The following is a 21,044-nucleotide window of genomic DNA, read 5'->3' as shown; positions in this document are numbered from 1 at the left end:
CGAGAACGAGGGGTCACAGTCTCAGGGTACAGGGTAGGACATTTAGGACTGAGATGTGGAGAAATTTCTTCACTCAGAGGATGGTGAACCTGTGGAATTCTCTACCACTGAAGGCTGTGGAGGCCAAGTCACTGAATATATTTAAGGAGGAGATAGATAGATTTCTAGATGCAAAAAGTGTCAAGGGGTATAGGGAGAGAGCCGGAATATGGTATTGAGATAGCGGATCAGCCATGATCATATTGAATGGCGGAGCAGGCTCGAAGGGCCGAATGGCCTACTCCTGCTCCTATTTTTCTATGTTTCTATGTTTCTAACCTTTCAAGATCTCTGTGTTCCTCCAAATCTGGCCTCTTGTGCATCCCAATTCTCTTTGCTCCACCATTGGCGGCCGTGCCTTTAGCTGCCTAGGCCCTAAGCTCTGGAATTCCCTCCCTAAACCTCTCTGCCTCTCTCTTCCTTTACGACGCGCTTTAAAACCTACCTCTTTGACCAAGCTTTTGGTCACCTGTCCTAATACCTCCTTATGTGGCTCGGTGTCAAATTTTATTTGACATTCACGCCTGTGAAGTGTCTTGGGACGTTTTACTCTGCTAAAGGCGCTATATAAATACAAGTTGTTGTTGTTGCTACCGAGAGCCAGGTCATTGGCCTGTTACTGTGATTCCCACACTGTCAATTCCTCAACACTGGTCATGTCCTCGGGGAAGGCATAGAGCGGAGAGCAGGAGCTACCCCGGGGACAGTAAGATGGGTGGTTGAATCACACACGGCCCCATATGGCACATTAGCACAGGCCTGAGAACATGCTGTTAGTCTGCTTTCTGTCAGAGAATAACGTGTGCTGCAGGGGCACTTTGAGGGATGGAACTGGGGAAGTGAATGAGAGAAAACACAAAAATCGCCACTCATATTATCAGTAAGCTTCCCCTGATTTCCTCTTAGACCTTGAGGCTTTCACCACAATACTTACTACCTTAGTTTATATCATCTTTCCAGTTTACTATAGATCACCTAATCTTGCCTTAGGCACTTGAACTTGTACTTCAGTTTGGTATTATGTTGCATATGGAATGAAGTTGAACTTTTTTATTAATTCCATTTTTCTTTAGTTGGGTATTTTTCCTTCCATATTGTAACTATTACTTTACAATTCAAAAATTCCCCAAAATAAGCTTTAGAAACAACATTTATTAAATAAGAAAACAAACAAGCCTGTTAAATCTAAAGAAGGAATTCTGAACTATGTTGTGGCCTGTGTGTTCATTGTGTCAAAGTGAAAAATCTTTTTTAAGTCCTGGAAGTAGAGTTGCTTGTGGCTAAAGTGATATGATAAGAAGAACAATTTGAAACAATCTTATTTCAGTAAAACAATATGACCCCAAAATCTCATTGGCCTCCCGGCAGACTCCCGCTGTAAGTTGGGTGGCGGAATGTCCACCCATTAGCCTGGAGCCCGAGTACACCGAGTCCCAACCTGCCCTGCTCCTTTCCACGGGACCGTGTTTGGCTGAGAACTTCCATCTGCCTCAAACATGGTTCCCTGCCGTAGAGGGGCTGCCTCCAGGGGGAGGGTCGCCCCAGCCTGGGAAGTTCCTCATTATCGGACCTGGGATTTGCTGGGTGAAAGGAGATCGTAGAATCTTACAGCACAGAAGGAGGCCATTCAGCCCACTGTGCCTGTGCCAGCCCTTTAAAAAAGCCATCCAATTAGTCCCGCTCCCCTGCCCTTTCCCCATAGCCCTGCAATGTTTTACCCCTTCAAGTATATATCCAATTCCCTTTTGAAAGTTACTATTGAATCTGCTTCCACCCTTTCAGCTAATGCATTCCAGACCATAACGCGCTGCGTAGAAGAATTTCTCCTCCTCTCCCCTCTGATTCTTTTACCACGTACCTTAAATCTGTGTCTTCTAGTTACCGACCTGCCTGCCAGTGGAAACAGTTTCTTCCCATCAAAATCCCTCATAATCTTGAACGCTTCTATCAAATCTTCCCTTAACCCTCTCTGCTCTAAGTAGAGCAATCCCAACTTCTCCAATCTCTCCACATAACTGAGGTCCCTTATCGCTGGTACTGGCTTCCTGGCCAGCAGAAATGGGGCCCACCTGGGTTGCTCTTATTTACTATATATATAGATATATATATATTTGGACTTGGGAATTGAGGGAACAATATTGAGGTTTGCTGATAGCATCCAGTTGAAGAATATGGCAAATGGTAACAAAGAATGTGAAAGACTGAAGGAGGACATAGGCTAGTGGGATGGGCTGATAGGTGGCAGATGCTGTTCAATAGAAAAGTGTGAAGTACTATATTGTGGAAGTAAGAATTGGGGAAGGAAGTGCACCTTAAATTATAAGATTTCAAATGGAGTAGAGAAGCAAAAACACAGGTCACTAAAGGTGACAGAGCAAGTACACAAAGCTGTAAGAAAGGAAACAACAACAACTTGCATTTAAATAACACCTTAATCTTAGAAAAAGCATCCTAAAGTGCTTCACAGAAGTGTAAGGGGTGAAAATGGACACCAGGCCAAAGACGGGTTTGAGGTTTGCTGATGGGGGTATGTGGGCTGAATGGCCTGTTTCTGTACTGTAGCCTGAATTTTCTCCAGGTAGGCGGGTTGGGGGCAGGGCGGCCTCCAAGGTGGGCAGGAAACCCGGGAGGTCGGCTTTAATGGCCGGGCCTGATTTGCATGTGAGGCCTCATTCCCACCCGCAGCCAGCCAGATTGAGAGGCTGGCTGGCTGCGGGCGGGTAGGCCTGCAGATGCAGAGAGGGAGCGAGGGGTCACTGGGGGTGGGGGTGAGGGGGAGTGTCAGGGATCAGAGGGTGGGGCGGCCGGGGATCGGTTGTCTCGGGGATCCTGGGAGTGGGGGGTGGGGGTGGGTGGGGTGGGGTCAGCTGGGGTTCGGCGGCGGGGGTGGGGGGAGAGAGGACCAGGGCCGGCCACCAGAGGATTGTGGCCAGTCTCAGCATCATCGGTGGGGTGGGCAGGAGGCCTCATGGTGGGTGATGTAAGAAAAAGGAGTCTCACACATTAAGTAACTTTAAAGTAAGCTTTAAGCAACTTATAATCACACTATATACAGGAGAGGTCTTCACCATGCCTCTGGTAGAAGCCCCTTACAATACTGAGTAGTTCAGTATTTATACCAGTCCAACAGGAAGTGATGTATGACAGGAAGTGATGTATGTACAAAGTTCACAGTTCATAGTTTCACAGTTCACAGGAAGTGACACATAACTTCCCGGAAGTTATCATTATTATCACATTCTTCCCTCCTGCAGGATTAGAAGGCTGTGGTCTTCCTTTTGTTCCGCAGCCGCCGAACGAGGAAGAGTCGCACCCGTTTGGGTTCCCGTCGTAGAGGGTCGCTGGTCCGCTTACATGCGGTTGGCCATTGGTCAGAGTCTGTGTGGCCTGGATTACCCTGTGAAGGGTCGGGGAGGTCATGGCTTCGCGTACGAGCCCCAATAGGTTCAAAGTCGGTCTGCCTCTGTTCAGAAGGAGGTGCAGAGCTGGTCTGTGGCGGATCAGTACTTTCGTGCGCGGTACTGGGAGGATCGCAACTTTGAGTACGTGGTTCTACCGGCACCAAGCTAGTTGGTGTCCGATCAGGATCCTGGAGAGGGGTACCCGATAGGTTCCAAGAGTTTCCTGGTGAAATACCATCACCCGATGTCCCACTAGGTCCTGGTGGGCAGGGAGCCAGATCCCGTAATGATACGGTAGATTCTCGGCCGTCGGGATATCGTATGTTTGCATAGGTGGGGTTGGCATCGGTTAGTTTGACCTCGTCTACAAGAGGGTCATTTTTAGACGTCCGAACGTATCTTCGGAGTAGAACAGGTCCAGGAGTAGTTAGCCATGACGGGAGTGATGTCCCATGAGATGAGCGACGCTGGAATCCAAAGAACCGCTCATGAGGTGTAGTATTTGTGGCTGTAGAAAGAAGGGACCGTATAGAGTGCAATGCATCCGGAAGCACTGTTTCCCATTGCTGGTCTGGTAGGCCCCGAGATCTTAAAGCAAGACGTACGGAATTCCAGATGATACCGTTATACCTCTCTACCTGCCCATTTCCGATGGGATGGTATGGTGTTGTTTTGCTTGTAGCAACTCCCCGTTCTGAGAGGTAGTCCTTGAGTTCCTTTGACATAAAGGATGGACCCCGATCTGAGTGAATATAAGCCGGCATGCCACAGAGAGAAAATACCTGCTCAAGGCAGCAGATTACTGTGGACGCCAGCATATTGGAGCAGGGGAAGGCAAACGGAAAACGTGAATATTCATCAATCATGGTGAGCAAATATGTGTTCCGAGTGGAAGCGGGCACTAGGCCCTTAAAATCGATGCTAAGTCGTTGCATCGGTTGGGTTGCGTGTATGAGCATACCATCTGAGGGGCAGAAGAACTGAGGTTTTAATTCCGCACAAAGCCGGCATTCTGAGCATATTTTCTTTACATCTCCAGTAGAAAAAGGGAGATTCCGTGATCGTACGAAATGTAGCATGCGCGTAACGCCAGGGTGACACAATCCATTATGGACATCTATGAGAGTAGAGGACGACATAGCGGAGCAGAATGCCCGTGTGAGGGTGTCCGGGGCCACATTCTCCTTGCCAGGTCGATAGTGAATGGTATAACCAAAAGAGGCCAGTTCCATCCTCCAAAGTTGTATTTTATTATTCTTAATTTTGGTTCGTTTTCGATTATCGAGCATGAAGGCGACTGATCGCTGCTCCGTGATTAATGTAAAATGCTGGCGAGCTAGAAAATGGTTCCACTTCCGTACTGCCTCTATGATGGCTGTGGCTTCCTTCTCAACCGGAGGATAATGTAGCTTGGCACCTTGTAAGGTCCTGGACATAAATGCTACAGGACGACCTTCCTGATTTAGAGGAGCCGAGATCGCCACCTCCGAGGCATCACATTCAACTATGAAAGGGAGATTCTCATCGATGGAGTGAAGAGCCGCTTTCTCCAACTGTTTTTTGAGAAGGTTAAAGGCTGCAACAGCCGCTGTTTCCAATGGAAATGATCTAGCATGCAGCAAGGGTTGGATTTTGTCTGAAAAATGAGGAATCCATTTAGCGTAGTATGCAAACAGACCGAGAGCCCGACGTAAAGAAGCCGGATTCTTAGGTGACGGGAGCTCTTGGAGCGGGCGAAGTCTTTCTGGGTCTGGCTTAATGATACCATTGCCTACGCAGTAGCCAAGGATGTTGATGGTCGGTTGCGACTCAACAGATTTGGATTCATTCAGGGTTAAATTACGGCGATGGAGGGCATCCTGAAATTTTTGGAGGTTGGCGTCGTGTTCCTGTTGATCGTGACCTGCAATGGTAATGTTCTCAAGATAGAGAAAAGTGTCCCTTAGGTTTTCCTGTTTAACCAGGCCATCCATTGCCCGTTGGAAGACAGCCACTCCATTAGTAACCCCGAATGGGAGGCGACGAAATTGGTACAACCGTCCATTAGCCTCAAAGGCCGTGTACTGCTTATCTGAGACCTTCAAGGGTACCTGATGATAGGCACTTTTTAAATCGTAAGTTGAGAACACTTTGTATTCGGCCAGTTTATTAACCATATCATCAATGCGTGGCAATGGGTAGGCATCCAAGTCGGTATATTGATTGATGGTTTGCGAATAATCAATGCATAGTCGCTGTTTGTGAGGTTTTAGAGGGTTCTTGACAATGACAACTTGAGCCCGCCAGGGCGACGAACATGGTTCGATGATATCCTCTGCTAGAAGTCGAGAGATTTCAGCCTCAATAAAAGATTGGTCTTCCTGATTAAAGCGCCGCGATTTCGTTATTATTGGTTTGCATCGAGGCGGAATACTGGCAAATAATGAGGGTTCATCAAGTGAAGCTGCTGACAATGCACAAAACGGTAATTTAGACGGTATATTAGAAATAGTAAGTCCAGGTTTGGATCCGCCGAACTCAATGGTGAGTTTCTTATGCTGTTTTTGGAAGTCCAGCCCTAAGAGGAGATCACTACATAAGTCCTTGAGCACCGAAAGTCAGGTGGAGGGATACAGGCGACCATTAAGTGTCATATCAACAACACAAAAGCCGGAGGTTCTGGTATTAAGTGATGACTGAGCCATCGCAATTGCCTGGTCCGATGGGAAGACATGTAGTTTCAATTTCGCAACAATCTGTTCTTTAATGAAACTATCAGTACTTCCTGAGTCAATTAAGGCAGCTAAGGTATGCCCTTTAATTGAAACTTTTGTAGCTGCATGAAACAGGTTCTGTGGGCAAGCAGCTGTAATTGGTGTCGTTGCACAGAGTGTGGCCAAAACTCTCGGTGTGCTTCTTCGGGAGAGAGCTCGAGAGGAAGCTTGATAGGTCCTAGCTGGAGCATCTTGATAGGCCCTAATTGGGGCAGTTCGGTAGGCCTTAGCTGGATAGGCCCTCGTAGAGGCTCTTGATTGGCAAACTTTAGCAAAGTGTCCTTTTTTCTTGCAATAACTGCAGATTGCATTGCGAGCAGGGCAGAATTTCCTAGGGTGAAAAGCATCTCCACAAAAGAAGCATTCCTTCCTAGATTGCCAAGAGGCTGCTAAAGTGGGGTCATCCTCCTCTTCTTCATCAGAATTATCAGAATTAGATTCCTCCATGATAGGGTTCACCTGAGACCACTTGAATTGTCTGGTTGCAGTTACAGCAGCAGATCGAGATCTGGGCAGCTGATAGAGGTCTGCATTTTTCTTTGCCAAATCCAGAGAACAAGCTAGGTCAAAAGATTTTTGTAGCTCAAGTGTTTTACTTTCTAGTAGACGCTGGCGTATAAATGGAGAGGCAATCCCGCAGATGAAAGCATCACGAATCATTTCTTCGTGGTACAGCTCAGCTGAGGCTGCCTGAAAGTTACAATCTATGCTGAGCCTGCGAAGTCCTTGAAGGAATTCGTTAATCGATTCCCCTGGCCCTTGTCGGGCTGTGGCCAGTAGATGTCTAGCATAGACCTCATTTGGAGTCTTGGCATACAGTTTCTTAAGTGCCCGAATCACCTCATCGTAATTATCCCATTCATCAACATATTCAAACACTGTTGGGGTCACATAGTTGATAAGTATCCTCAGTTTAGTAGGAGCAGTCGCTTTACATTCATCAAGGAAATTCTCAAAAGTACGGTACCAATGCTTCCATACCCTGCCAGCTGCTGGTGTGTTTGGGTCCAAGTCCAGACGAGTAGGTTTAAGGAGGTTTTCCATGATGGGTGGTTCCCTGGATCCTTAACTCTGAGTTTGTCCGAAGGTCTAGTATTTGTGAGTGTAAATACTAAGTTGCTTAAATTGATGTAAGAAAAAGGAGTCTCACACATTAAGTAACTTTAAAGTAAGCTTTAAGCAACTTATAATCACACTATATACAGGAGAGGTCTTCACCATGCCTCTGGTAAAAGCCCCTTACAATACTGAGTAGTTCAGTATTTATACCAGTCCAACCGGAAGTGATGTATGACAGGAAGTGATGTATGTACAAAGTTCACAGTTCATAGTTTCACAGTTCACAGTTCACAGGAAGTGACACATAACTTCCCGGAAGTTATCATTATTATCACAGTGGGAATCCGAGGCCTTGTAGTGGGATCCAGGAGTAGATATAAAGCCACTTACCTCCTGGATCCAGCAGTCCCCGCCTCGCTTTAATTGCCGGGTTTCACGAATTGTGTGAAATCCGTCCACATGCAGTCAAATCCAAAAAGGAGGCTAAAAAAGAAGCTTCCAGCCTCATTAAAATATTTAAATTGACATCCCGCCCCCTGGGAGCGGATTGGTCACTGCCCTCGTCCCGCCTCCGTTAAAACCGGAAGTGGGCAGGTTGGAGGCGGGATCAGGTCGGGAATCCCATTTTCTTTACAATTTAACTGCCCCCACGCTCCAAACCCACGCTTTTTTTTAGGGGAAAATTCCAGCCTATGATTCTATAAGTGCAGCACTTTGCACACGGCAGTGCAGAGATTGAGTCATGTACTGCACGCTGATCAAAAGATAACTTTTCATCCGTAGAAAGGCAACTTTGTAGGTATTCGGGTTCACCTAAGTAGGTATTGGACGAATTCCTACTAAATAATCGAGTTCGACTTCAGGAGAACAATCAAGAAGTTCTTTAATTCAAGAATAACCGAATTCCAACAGGTAGGTACAGGAAACAGATGAAATACAGCAGGTAAGAGAGATGGATGCAGGAGAGCCTTGGAGTAGGTCTTTCCCCAGCGGGGACGCCACGAGGACTGAGTCCGCAGTCCCGTGGATAGTGTGATGATGTCATCACGCTCAGTTGCGTTTTCCCGCGCTTTGGTGGTCACGTGACCTGCGTCGTGATGTCGACGCGTTTGCCCGCGCTTGGGCGGTCACGTGACCCGTGTCGATACGTCGGCGCGTTTACCCAGCACTGAGGCTGGCTGTTGCGGCCGAAGTCGCGAGAGCGGGAGGCCGAACCGGGCCAGCAGCCATCGCGGGCGTGGGAGGCCGAACCAGGCCGGCAGCCACCGCAGGAGCGGGAGGCCGAGTTGTGCCGGCGACCGTCGTGGGAGTGGAAGGCCGAGCTGAGCCGGCTCACATCTCGGTGAGTCACGTGACACGTGACGTGACATCAGTGCGTTCTTAAATGGGCAACGGCCCGAACGGGTAAGTTATATACATACATAGTTAAGTTAAAGTGAATTATGTACATTATAAGTAAGGGACACCCAGTGGTACTGCCACATACGCCCCCCCAGAATTCGCTTTAACGAAAGTCAAAAGACGAGGTGGTCTGACGAGCTGGAGGTCTCGGCGGTCATGCTGTCTCGTCTTGGCGGGCGAGGTCTAAAGATACTGGTCATGAACGGATCCTTGCGTGCGTCGTGGCGAATACTACGTATCCAGCCGTGCGAAGGATCGTGGTGTCATGGCGAACAAAATGCATTCAGCCATGCGAAAGACCGCGGCGACGTGTGACCTCTGCAGCCCATGGTTCAAAGCGGGCGCCGGGGCGAAACAGCTGACTGGCAGGTTGGGCATACGTGGACCATGGCTCTGTTGATGTTGGAAAAAGTCCCCAGTCTGACGAAATCTGTAGGAACGCCGAACGGGCGATCCAGGAGGACTTGGCGGGTGAGGTTGGTGAACTCGCCGACAGGTGAGCGAACCGTTGCTGCGTTGATCAGTGATCGGTGATGACAGCAACTTTCGCGTAGCCGATCGCGGCCGCGGAATGCCCGTTGGACCCGTCGTTGATGTTTGCAGCGTGAGTAGATGGTTGCTTTTGTCGAGGGGAAAACTGTAGAGAGGGCGGTAACGCTTCGAGCTGTTGTTGCTTTAGGGGGAAAACTGCCGGGAGGGTGGCAACGCTTCGAGTTGTTGTTGATTGAGAAGGAAAACTGCCGGGAGGGCAGCAAAGCTTCGAGTTGTTGTTGATTTAACTAGATAACTGCCGGGAGGGCGGCAACGCTTCGAGTTGTTGTTGATTGAGAAGGAAAACTGCCGGGAGGGCGGCAAAGCTTCGCTTTCGCGTCAAAAAGAGTGGTAGAAAACACAACCAGCAGGCTGACGGGCTGGTGCGTCGTCGGCAGGGAATGCGTCGTCGTGCTTCACAAGGGATGGGTCCTTGTGGTTTGCGAGGGATGTGTCCTCGTGGTTCGCGAGGGATTGGTCCTCGTGGTTCGCGAGGGATGGGTCCTCGTGGGTCGTGAGGAGCGAGTCATCGTGTCATCTCCGTGGGGTCGCACTCCGATCTTGAGGGCCCGAAAACCTGCAGAACCTGTGCTTGGAGGGATGTATACTTGCTGTTGCGTTGGGAGATGTCGTGGAGGCGGACGATCCGTGTGGCGGTAGAAATGTCGAAAACGGAGACCGTAAGCAGGTGCGTGGTCTGCGCTGCATCGATGTTCTCAGCGAACGGGGCTTCTACCTTTATAAAGCACGAGGGCGGTTGCTGCACCCTGTATGGCGGTAGCGACAGCGAAACGGCTGATGCTTCCATGACGTGCTTATTTTCTGAAAATCGTTCACAAAAATCGGGGTCCGGCTGCATTTCGTTCGTGAAAAACGGGCTCACCTCCAGGCTGCGCTTCTTTTGCGAATACGTTCACAAAGGCGGGGTCGCCAATGTAGGAATCGGTGTTCGTCGGTTGTTGCTAGTCGGATGTTGTTCGCCGTGCTCTTCCTCTGTGAAATGGTTCACAGAGATGGGGTTCAGGCTGTGCGCTGCTTCCGTGAAAAACATTCACAGAAAACGGGGTCACCAATGTAGGTATTGATGAGCTCCCGTACTCACGTCGTTGGGTCACCAATTGTAGGTATTCGGGTTCACCTAAGTAGGTATTGGACGAATTCCTACTAAATAATCGAGTTCGACTTCAGGAGAACAATCAAGAAGTTCTTTAATTCAAGAATAACCGAATTCCAACAGGTCGGTACAGGAAACAGATGAAATACAGCAGGTAAGAGAGATGGATGCAGGAGAGCCTTGGAGTAGGTCTTTCCCCAGCGGGGACGCCACGAGGACTGAGTCCGCAGTCCCGTGGATAGCGTGATGATGTCATCACGCTCGGTCGCGTTTTCCCGCGCTTAGGTGGTCACGCGACCTGCGTCGTGATGTCGACGCGTTTGCCCGCGCTTGGGCAGTCATGTGACCCCCGTCGATACGTCGGCGCGTTTACCCGGCACTGAGGCTGGCTGTTGCGGCCGAAGTCGCGAGAGCGGGAGGCTGAACCGGGCCGGCGGCCATTGCGGGCGCGGGAGGCTGAACCGGGCTGGCGGCCACCGCAGGAGCGGGAGGCCGAGTTGTGCCGGCGACCGTCGTGAGAGTGGAAGGCCGAGCTGGGCCAGCTCGCATCTCGGTGAGTCACGTGACACGTGATGTGACGTCAGTGCGTTCTTAAAGGGGCAACGGCCCGAACGGGTAAGTTATATACATACATAGTTAAGTTAAAGTGAATTATGTACATTATAAGTAAGGGACACCCGGTGGTACTGCCACATATTAATAATAAAAAAGATATCTGCAATCATATCAAAATACCTCAAATTGCTTTGCATAACTAATTACATTGCAACCCAGTGACTGCCACTTTGCACTTAACGATCTGTGGCAGTGCTTTCACCACCGGCTGAGCCTGCAGAGGGCACTGTGCTGACTGAAGAGACTCCAGTCACTTCCTTTGTAACAGGTCTCCCGTGATCCTGATCAACATCTTATGCTCCTTAACACAAGCCCAATATGTCAGTGTCTTTGAGGTGGCAGTGACTCAGCAAACACTGTCAACTTCCCCGACAGTTTTTAAACACTGGCGGGTTATAAGAACACTGTGTACTTGTTATGCTTCTTCTGTGGCTCAATGCACAACAGGTATTGCAAGCCTTGTGAATAGATCTTTTATTTTTCCTGTATTTTGTGTAGTTGAGGGCATGTGGTTTGTTTACTATTTAGTCATTTTTATCAAACCCACTATTTTAGAACATTGTTCATTTTAAATTAGCAGGGCGAGGGGGCGAAACCTCATTCTTTGTTAATGTACAAAGCAGATATCTGACGCAGGCAAAACAATTTGTAACATGTAAACTCTTGTCATTTTTATTTCTCTCGGCATGGTAAATCCCTGAGATATACGAGTGCTTATTGGTCATGACAGCTGCTGGCTGATGGTATTTGGAAATGTTTAATGCCTTGGACTTGCAAATGTTCTGATTTACTGCCTCTGTTTCAGTTTGTATATTATTTACTTTTAATTTTTTTTGAGGATGAGATTGCTCTTTCTTTGTGTATGCATGAACACTGTGCTCATCAAGCTAGGTGTTAGAGGTCGCGGGTTTGGGCGGTGCTGTTGAGGAAGCCTTGGTGAGTTACTGCAGTGCATCTTGTAGATAGTACACACTGCAGTCACGGTACGCCGGTGGTGGGAGTGAATGTTTAAGGTGGTGGATGGGGTGCCGATCAAGCGGGCTGCTTTGTCCTGGATGGTGTTAAGCTTCTTGAGTGTTGTTGGAGCTGCTGTAATGACCAGGTGCCGAAATTGCTGTGCAATCATCAGCGAACATCCCCACTTGCATTGTTCCACGGAAGCTCGCCATAAACTCGAGGAACAGCAGCTCATCTTCCGATTAGGCACTTTACAGCCTTCAGGACTCAATATCGAGTTCAACAACTTCAGATCATAACCTCGGCCCCTATTATATTTTTATATATTTTTTATCCACACTTTTGGTTTGTGACTTTTCCTTTTTTTTCTCTCTCCCACATGGCAGCTGTCTCTCACTCTGCCAGCGCATTTCACACTTCATCTAGAGCCATTGTCTGTTTCTTTACCAGTCCTATTACTATCTCGTCTCACCTTGAATATCTCTTAATGTCTCTTCTTTCATCCCCTCCCCCATTTCCCAGCCCCCAAACTGCCTTTTGTTTCATTTCCTGCCTTTTCTCACAGCTCTGTAGAAGGGTTTTGACCCGAAACGTTGACTCTGTTTCTCTCTCCACGGATGTTGCCTGGCCTGCTGAGTTTTTCCAGCATTTTCTGTTGTTATTTCCCACTTCTGACCTTATGATGGAGGGAAGGTCATTGATGAAGCAGCTGAAGATGGTTGGGCCTAGGACACTGCCCTGAGGAACTCTTGCAGCGATGTCCTGGGGCTGAGATGATTGACCTCCAACAACCTCAACCATTGATTAGAGTTTCAGGCCAATCAGAATATAGTTATGGTTTTGTTAGGGTCCAGGCCAGTAGCAACCAGCATTAAATGACTGCCTTTTTTTTCCAAGCTTGTTTTATATCTCTACTACAGCTTCAGGCCAATAAGAATTTAGTTGTTTGGTGAGGGAACTGTGGAGATTGGTTTCAGGTTAGAATTATCCAGTTCTAAAATTTTTTTTATCTCTAACAAAGTATGATGCCCAGAGTGTGATGGATGTAACATGTGTACATTTACTGTTTTATTAGATTAAATGGATGGATATACTGTACAAATCATTGGTTATGCTTGAAATAAAGAATAGATTTGCCTTTCTAATCTAGGCTTTATTAATTTAAAAATCCTGTAGCACATCTTCAACACCCAGTCCCAACTAAAGGCTGGAAAGAACTGAATTTAAGATGGCCACCACAAATCACATGACATCAACTACCAATGAGATTACAGCATATATCCCAAGGCAGGAAACAAACAACCAATCACAATACTTCTTACTAAACATAAAGAATAATCACCACAATGCTGCAGTTAGAATAATGTATGAGATGAGACTGGAGAATTAGAACTAGAATAAACCAGGTTGAGCGGAGATCTAATAGAACTGTTCAAACAAAATTATGAGATATTTTGATAGGGTAACCTGAGAAAAACCATTTCTCCAAGGCAGTGACTCAGCAACGAGAGGACATACATTTAAGATCATCATCAAAAAACAAATGGATAAATTAGAACATATTAGAAGTACCCTACCGAAAACAGCAATGGAAGCAAAATCCATAATAACAGGGACATGAATAAGTGTTTGAAAAAGGTTATGCCCATGTGCAATGTCACGGGATATCGACTAATATTAAAAATGTACGTATAATTATATACAACGTCCTTTTTATATTGATTTCCACTGCAGAAACTGTGATACCAGAGGATGACCTCATTGGAGCTGTAGAAAGCAGATATGGTGTGGATTCGATGGATTCTCCTCTGCACTTGATGAACCCTCCTAGTCCATCAAGGCGTAACTCTGGAGAGTACAGGAGCTCAGGGACAACCTCCTACAACTATCGCTCGTCCTACCAGTCTTCCAGCGGGCCCCCTTCAGCAGGATTGCGGCGCCTCTCATCCAGCCCGGGTGGAGGGGGAAGCTTTTACGAAGGGAAAGGTAGCGGTAATGCAGGTACATTTCACGCTAGCCGCTGCCTTTTTTAGATACATATTTAACTTTTGTTGTTAGAAGTGTGACATTTGTTTTTTAAGCGGGAGGTTGTGAGCAACACTGAATACAATTAGCACTGACATAGGCGTAATGATATCTGCGCTCCTCTAATTCTGCCCTCTTGAGCATCCCTGATTATAATCGCTCAACCTTTGGTGGCTGTGCCTTCTGTTGCCTAGGCCCTAAGCTCTGGAATTCCCTGCCTAAACCTGTCTGCCTCGCTACCTCTCTTTCCTCCTTTAAGATGCTCCTTAAAATCTACCTCTTTGACCAAGCTTTTGGTCATCTGCCCTAATTTATCTTTATGTGGATCGGTGTCAAATTTTTTGTCTTAAAATACTCCTGTGCAGCGCCTTGGAATGTTTTACTACGTTAAAGGCGCGATATAAATACAAGTTGTTGTTGTTGTAATGAGCTGAATGGGCTCTTTCTGTATTGTACTTTCTGTGATTCTATGAAATAGCAAATCCATTGGGGATATTTTCCTGCTCAGGTTTTCATTCCTTTCTCTTCTCGTGTTATCCTTACCCTCTTTTGTTTTTTCTCTGCCTGCCTGCCCTGACACCATGTGACCGCGAGGGCAAATCAGATGCACAACCTGCTCCGAAGCTGTCGACAACAGGCCCTGTAACTGGATGCTAGAAGGTGTCTCAAGCTGGCCAGTTGTACATCGTCCCTCAAATCCTTCCTACCGTTGCTGGAACAGACTGCGGACCCCTCTTGGTGCAGTATAGTTCAGATCAGAAATGGCATGGAGTGGGACGTGAACCAGTGGCTGTAGCACCCAGTGCCACTGTGCTGCTTCCTGCTCAGCTTTGTCATAAAAGAAAGAAAAGAAAGACTTGTATTTATATAGCTTCTTTCACGACCACCGGACATCCCAAAGTGCTTTACAGCCAATTAAGTACTTTTTGAAGTGTAGTCAGTCTTATAATGTAGGAAACGCAGCAGCCAATTTGCGCACAACAAGCTCCCACAAACAGCAATGTGATAATGACCAGATAATCTGTTTTTAGTGATGTTGATTGGGAGATAAATATTGGCTAGGACACCGGGGATAACTCCCCTGCTTTTCTTTGAAATAGTGCCATGGGATCTTCTACGTCCACCTGAGAGAGCAGGCGGGGCCTCGGTTTAAATTCTCATCCGAAAGACGGCACCTTCAATGATCTTGGAATCTTCAGTTAGATCATCTCAAAATCACATCTTTTACAAAGAAAACAAGCACAACTTTCTTAACTTTCCTTATAACTTACATTCTGATACTTGAAATCATCTTTGATACTGCCTCTGCACCACTCGAGGGTAATAACGTCCATTGTACGATTGGATGAGCACACTGCAGATGGTACACCAGATGGGTCTAAGCAATTCTTTGTCCAGGGACTTTAAAAATACTAAGTAGTCCTAGGACACAGAGTGGGATGTACATTGGGTGCCAGCCTTGGCTCAGTGGTAGCACTCTCGCCTCTGAGTGAAAAGGCTATAGGTTCAAGTCCCACTCCAGAGACTGGAGTGCAAAATCTAGGCTGATACTTCAGTGCAGTACCGAGGGAGTGCTGCAGTGTCGGAGGTGTCGTCTTTCAGATGAGACATTAAACCGAGACACCGTCTGGCCTCTTAGATCAAAGAAGAACAGGGAAGTTCTTCCCGGTGTCCTGACCAATATTTATCTCTCAACCAACATCACTACAACAGATTATCTGGTCATTTTCTCATTGCTGTTTGTGGGACTTTGCTGTGCGCAAATTGACTTCCATGTTTCACTACATTACAACAGTGACTACATTCAAAAGTGCTTCATTGGCTGTAAAGCGCTTTGGGACATCCTGAGGTCGTGAAAGGCGCTATATAAATGCGTCTTTCTTTCTTCATTGGTGAGTAGGTGTTGCTTGATGGCACTATTACTGACTCATTCCATCACTTTAATGATGATTGGGGGAGGCTGATAGGGCAGTAATTGGCCAGGTTGGATTTATTTTTTTTAATGATGGGACATACCTAGGCAATCTTCCACACTATCGGGCAGATGCCAGGGTCGGTGCTGGAACAGTTTGGTTCGAGGAGCAGTAGCTCTGATGCACAGGCCGTCAGTATTACATCCAGGATATTGTCAGTGCCCACAGCCTTTGTTGTGTCCAATGCACTCAGTCGTTTCTTAATGTGACATGGAGTAAATCGAGTTAGCTGGACACTGTATCTATGATGGTGGGGACCTTGGGAGGAGGCCGAGTAGGCTCAACCACTCAGCCCTTTTGACTGAAGACCTTGCAAGCACTTCAGCCTTGTTTCTTAACACTCGCGTGCTAGGCTCCACCATGGCTGATGATGGGGATGTTCATGGGGCTTCCTCCTGTTAATTGCCTGGTTGTCCACCATTATTCTTGACTGGATGTGGTAGGGCTACAGAGATTTGCTCTAATCCATTGATTGTAGGACCTGTAGCTCTGTCTATGGACCACTGCAAAGCACTTTGGGACGTCCTGAGGTCGTGAAAGGCACTATATAAATTCAAGTCTATTTCATTTCTTTTACATGGTTTGTGGTAGGATGGGCTTGATGGACCAAATGGTCTTTTCTTATTCGATCTTACCACTGAAGTGGAGATACTTGGCCCAACATTGTTTACAGCCCCTGAAGCTTTGAAGTGTGAAACCTTGTGGTTCTGGAATCAGTGTTTGCTACTGGGATTTCCTGGGCATTTGTTTTTTAATCAATTTAGTGGTTTGAGGGGAGTTAATATCTATATGTTGAAGTAATGTCCCAAATAAAGCATTGAAGAGCGATCCCAATGCTTTTATCCTCAAAACCCCTCCCAGACCCTTCTTGTCTCCATGATTCACACCTGTCATGCCTTGTTTTGCTCCCAGGTCTCTGCTATACTCTTTGTCACATCCACATCTCTTTTCTCTGCAAGTGTCTGTGGCTCCGACTCATTCCACATGGATTCCAGCTTAAATCCTGTCCTGCTGAGTGTGTCCAGCATTTTCTCTTCCTATTACCACACTGAGATGATTGCGAGCTGTCAACTGCCAGTGCCCCATCATTCACTCTCTTTCTCAGTTAGGTTTCCCAATAAAACCCCAGGCCTCCCAATACCAGAGCAGCTGAGATTAGTAACTGGCTGGCATGAAGGATAGGACCCAAGTTCCCCATCGCCCGCGCCCCCACCACCATCAGTAGGATGGTTCGCCACCACATTGCCTCACTGCTGTCTTGAATGTTTCTGTAAAAGTGAGTCAGAACTCCAAGTTGCTCTATACTGTGCACCCCCCACACAGGCTTTTAAATATGTACTACCACTTGTGGGGACAAGAGTATTACTAGAAGCCACCAATTTAAGACAGTCACCAAGAAATCGAATCATAGAATCAAAGAATTGTAGAATGGTTACATCACAGAAGGAGGCCATTCAGCCCGTCAAGCCCGTGCCGACTATCTGCAAGAGCACTTCAGCTAGAACCACTCCCCCGCCCTTTCCCCGTAGCCCTGTACATTTTTTTCCTTCAGTTACTTAACAACTTTCCTTTTGAAAGCCATGTTTGAATCTGCCTCCAACACCCTCTTGGGCAGTGCATTCCCGATCCTAACCACTCGCTGCGTAAAAAGGTTTTTCCTGATGTCGCCTTTGGTTCTTCTGCCAATCACCTTAAATCTGTGTCCTCTGGTTCTCAACCCTTCTGCCAATGGGAACAGTTTCTCTCTATCTACTCTGTCCAGACCCCTCATGATTTTGAACACCTCTATCAAATCTCCTCTCAACCTTCTTTGCTCTAAGGAGAACAACCCCAGCTTCTCCAGTCTATCCACGTAATTGAAGTCCCTCATCCCTCATCTTGTAAATCTTTTCTGCACCCTCTCTAAGGCCTTCACATCCTTCCTAAAGTGCGGTGCCCAGAATTGGACACAATACTCCAGTTGAGGCCGAATCAGTGTTTTATAAAGGTTCATCATAACTTCCTTGCTTTTGTACCCCAAGGCCTCGATTTTAACTCAGCTGCGGCCTATTGGCGTGTTCCCCGAATTTTATGTTTCCCACACGAATATAAATGGATGTGGGAGATTGATGCAATTTTAACTCAATTGGCCAATTGATTTCCAACGTGTGGGAAGCCTTTGCAAAGGGGTTTTTCATGACTGAAATTCCCCTCCGATGACGTCATCATTGCTGCTGCATTTAAGGTCCACAGCAATCCTTGCTTCTTCTGCAGACTTCCAAGCTTCCTCCATTTGGTGTCAGAGGGACCTGCAGGAGAGATGACAAGCGGGAGGCCAAGAGCAGCTCCTCGCTTTGACAAGGCAGCACTTCAGACATTGGTGGATGGGGCTAGGGCCAACAGGGAGGTGCTGTTCCCTTCATCAGGGAGGAAGAGGCCTCCCACTCAGACCAAGGTAGTGTGGATGCAGATGGCTGAGGAGGTCAATTCCTTGGGAGTCACCCGCAGAACCTGGATACAGTGCAGGAAAAGATTTCATGACCTTCAGCGCACTGGAAAAGTGAGTATGAATTTCCCATCACCCTCAATCTGATCCCCATTGCCTTTCCTCACCAGCACTCAGCTTTAGCAATCTCTTCCTCCACATCCCACTTGACAATGACATCCATGTACCCTTACCCATTCCCTCTCTCTCTATGCTCACATTCACATAATTATTCCACCATGTAGCCCTCACACTCCCTCTTACTCTGATGCTTTGAACACAACTGACAACACATAGGGAGGGCCCTTGGTCTTGCAAACTCACTCCATCTTTGTCTCCTTCTAAGTATCTATGCTATGCAATCTGTACACTCACTCGTTCATTCTCACTCAACCTCCACTGGTCTCCCTCATTGCAGGAAAAGAGAGCTCACAACAAATGAGAGCGAGCCAGGACAGGAGGAGGGCCACCCTCAATAGCCCACCTGACCCCCTGGGAGGAGGCCGTCCTGGAAATCATTGGTATTGAGGATGATTTGCGCATGGGGGACGGACAGACGGGTACAACACAGCAAGCTGGTGACAGAAAAGTTTCCCATCTCTCTCTTTGACATTGCATGAGTCGCAGATAATGATTGTCAAGCTGTGACAGATGGACTTATGAGCATCTGCATGTAGCCTTGGCATCACATCTGTAACTCTTTCCTTTACTCCCCCACAGGACCATCACAAGCATCCGTCCACCCTAGCCAGGAAGAAGAGGCTGAGCAGCCAGACTCATCAGAGGAAGCTGCAACCTCTGAGGGCGCAGCGTCAGCAGAATTCAGCGCACCCAGCACCAGCGCAGACACTCACACCTCGGTGGGACCTTCGGGACATAGAGTAGTGTTGTCACCTGGTGTATCACAGCTCACAAGTGAGCATCAGCAGATTGTGGAGACGGGGACAGCAATGGAGAGTCCTAGTCAGAGGGTGCAGGACTCTGCCAGCTCGGCTCAACAGCATGTCGACCCTCTGCCTCTGGGTCCATCCATGAGATCAGTGGTGATGGAACTCCAGGCACAGATGCAGGAGTCTCTGGCAGGTTTTGTCTCTAGGGTCGCTGCGAGAGTGGAGCGAATGGAGGAGTCCATAGCGAACATGAGTAGAGCCTTTGTGGAGTCATTGGTGCATGAATGCATCAACACGGAAAGGATGGCTACCTCCGTGTTAAGGCTGGCAACCGTGCAGGAGAGGATGGCTACGGTAGAGGAGAGGAGGCCTACGGCCATGGAGGAGCTTAGTCGCCAGCGTATGGAAAACATGGTCATTGTTCAGAATAGAATGACATCTCGTGAGGAGCGATGGGCGTCTATTGAACAGAGAAACCAGATCTTCATGGAAGTCCTTCTGAGTAGGACTGCCATTGCAGATACGGGTCCCCATGGCCCCCCTGATGTGCAGCAAGGTGCTCTCCAGCCACTTGCAGGCGCTGAGGGGGACCTGACCCATGAGAGGGAGATTGGTGGCAGACCTCAAGGAAGTGGGGGCTCCTCTCCAAGCGCTCACACTCCCATGACACTGCAGAGCCCTCGGTCAGAGCCCCACTGGAGTCCACACCCAAGTGAGATAGGCGTCTCAACCCCTGCACAGCCGCAGGAGCAGCAGACTGTTGACGAGCCCTCATAGGCTCGCAACCCCAGAGGACGCCCGCCAAAGGTGTCGAGACAGGAGCAGCAGGAAAGTGAGCAAGGGGCCTCCACATCTGCTGAAGCCACAGGGAAAGCACCACGTAGGAGCACGCATAAGAGGAAAATTCTGCACAAGTAGTCACAAGGGTAGTCACTTGGTGAAATGTTGTGTTTATTGTAAAAATGCCATCAGTTGGTTCTTGTACATAAAAATTCTGATGGCACCTGTTGCAGTTGTGGCGTGTGTCATTTCGCGAATGGGACTTTCACATTGAGGGTTTAGGATTACTTGCACTTGTCAGTATGCTGGTCAAATAGCTAGGAATCCGCAGGGTCTTGGCCATTGTCGATGCTCAGGTAAGAAGCTGCGAAGCAAAAGTGTTTGATTGACTAGGCTAAGCAAATCTGGCCAGGATGAGTGCGTTCCTGGCATCCCAGGCAGCAATGTTCTTGCATAATGCTGCCGCTGGTTGATGGGCCTCTGCAGGATCTTCGTTTTTGCCCTCCTCCTCCTCCTCTGAGGAGGATATGTGAGGAGCCACTTGGTCCTCAGGAATCTGCAAGCCACGACGCTGTGCCATGTTGTGAAGTGCACAGCAAACCACGACGATTCTGGAGACCCTGGCTGCTGAGTACTGTAGGGCTCCACCTGATCTATCCAGGCATCTGAAGCGCATCTTCAGCAAACTGATGGTTTGCTCGGTAATGAATCTGGTGGAAATGTGGCTGAAGTTGTAGCGCTCCTCAGCTTCATTGGCTGGCCTCCTCAACGGCATCATTAGCCACGTCCTCAGTGGCTAGCCCTTGTCTCCAAGTAGCCATCTGTTAAGTTGGTCTGGTGGACTGAATAGCGGAGGCACACTAGACTGGCACAGTATGAAGGAGTCATGGCAACTGCCAGGGTACATGGCACAAACATGCAAAATTTCCTTCTTGTGGTCACACACCAGCGGACCGTTGAGGGAGTGGAAGCCCTTGCGGTTGACAAAAATACCTGGATTGCAATGGGATGCCTTAAGGGCCACGTGTGCAGTCAACGACGC

At 47.9% G+C, this 21,044-nt stretch overlaps 1 protein-coding gene across 3 annotated transcripts in view; it reads left to right on the top strand.

Annotated features, from left to right (window-relative positions):
* The window catches only part of scml4 (Scm polycomb group protein like 4), a 262,549-nt gene that overhangs the window by 226,267 nt on the left and 15,238 nt on the right, over positions 1–21,044 (top strand). For all 3 annotated transcript variants that reach the window (XM_085997762.1, XM_085997763.1, XM_085997764.1), the window contains one exon: positions 13,605–13,871. In XM_085997762.1, the coding sequence (XP_085853888.1) occupies positions 13,605–13,871 (267 nt within the window). The remainder of the gene's footprint in view (positions 1–13,604; positions 13,872–21,044) is intronic.

Source organism: Somniosus microcephalus, chromosome 9 (assembly GCF_052327205.1).
Source record: "Somniosus microcephalus isolate GS21.2 chromosome 9, FLI_Smic_1.0, whole genome shotgun sequence".
Lineage (NCBI taxonomy): Eukaryota > Metazoa > Chordata > Chondrichthyes > Squaliformes > Somniosidae > Somniosus > Somniosus microcephalus.
This window is presented reverse-complemented; position numbering and strand designations above follow the sequence as displayed.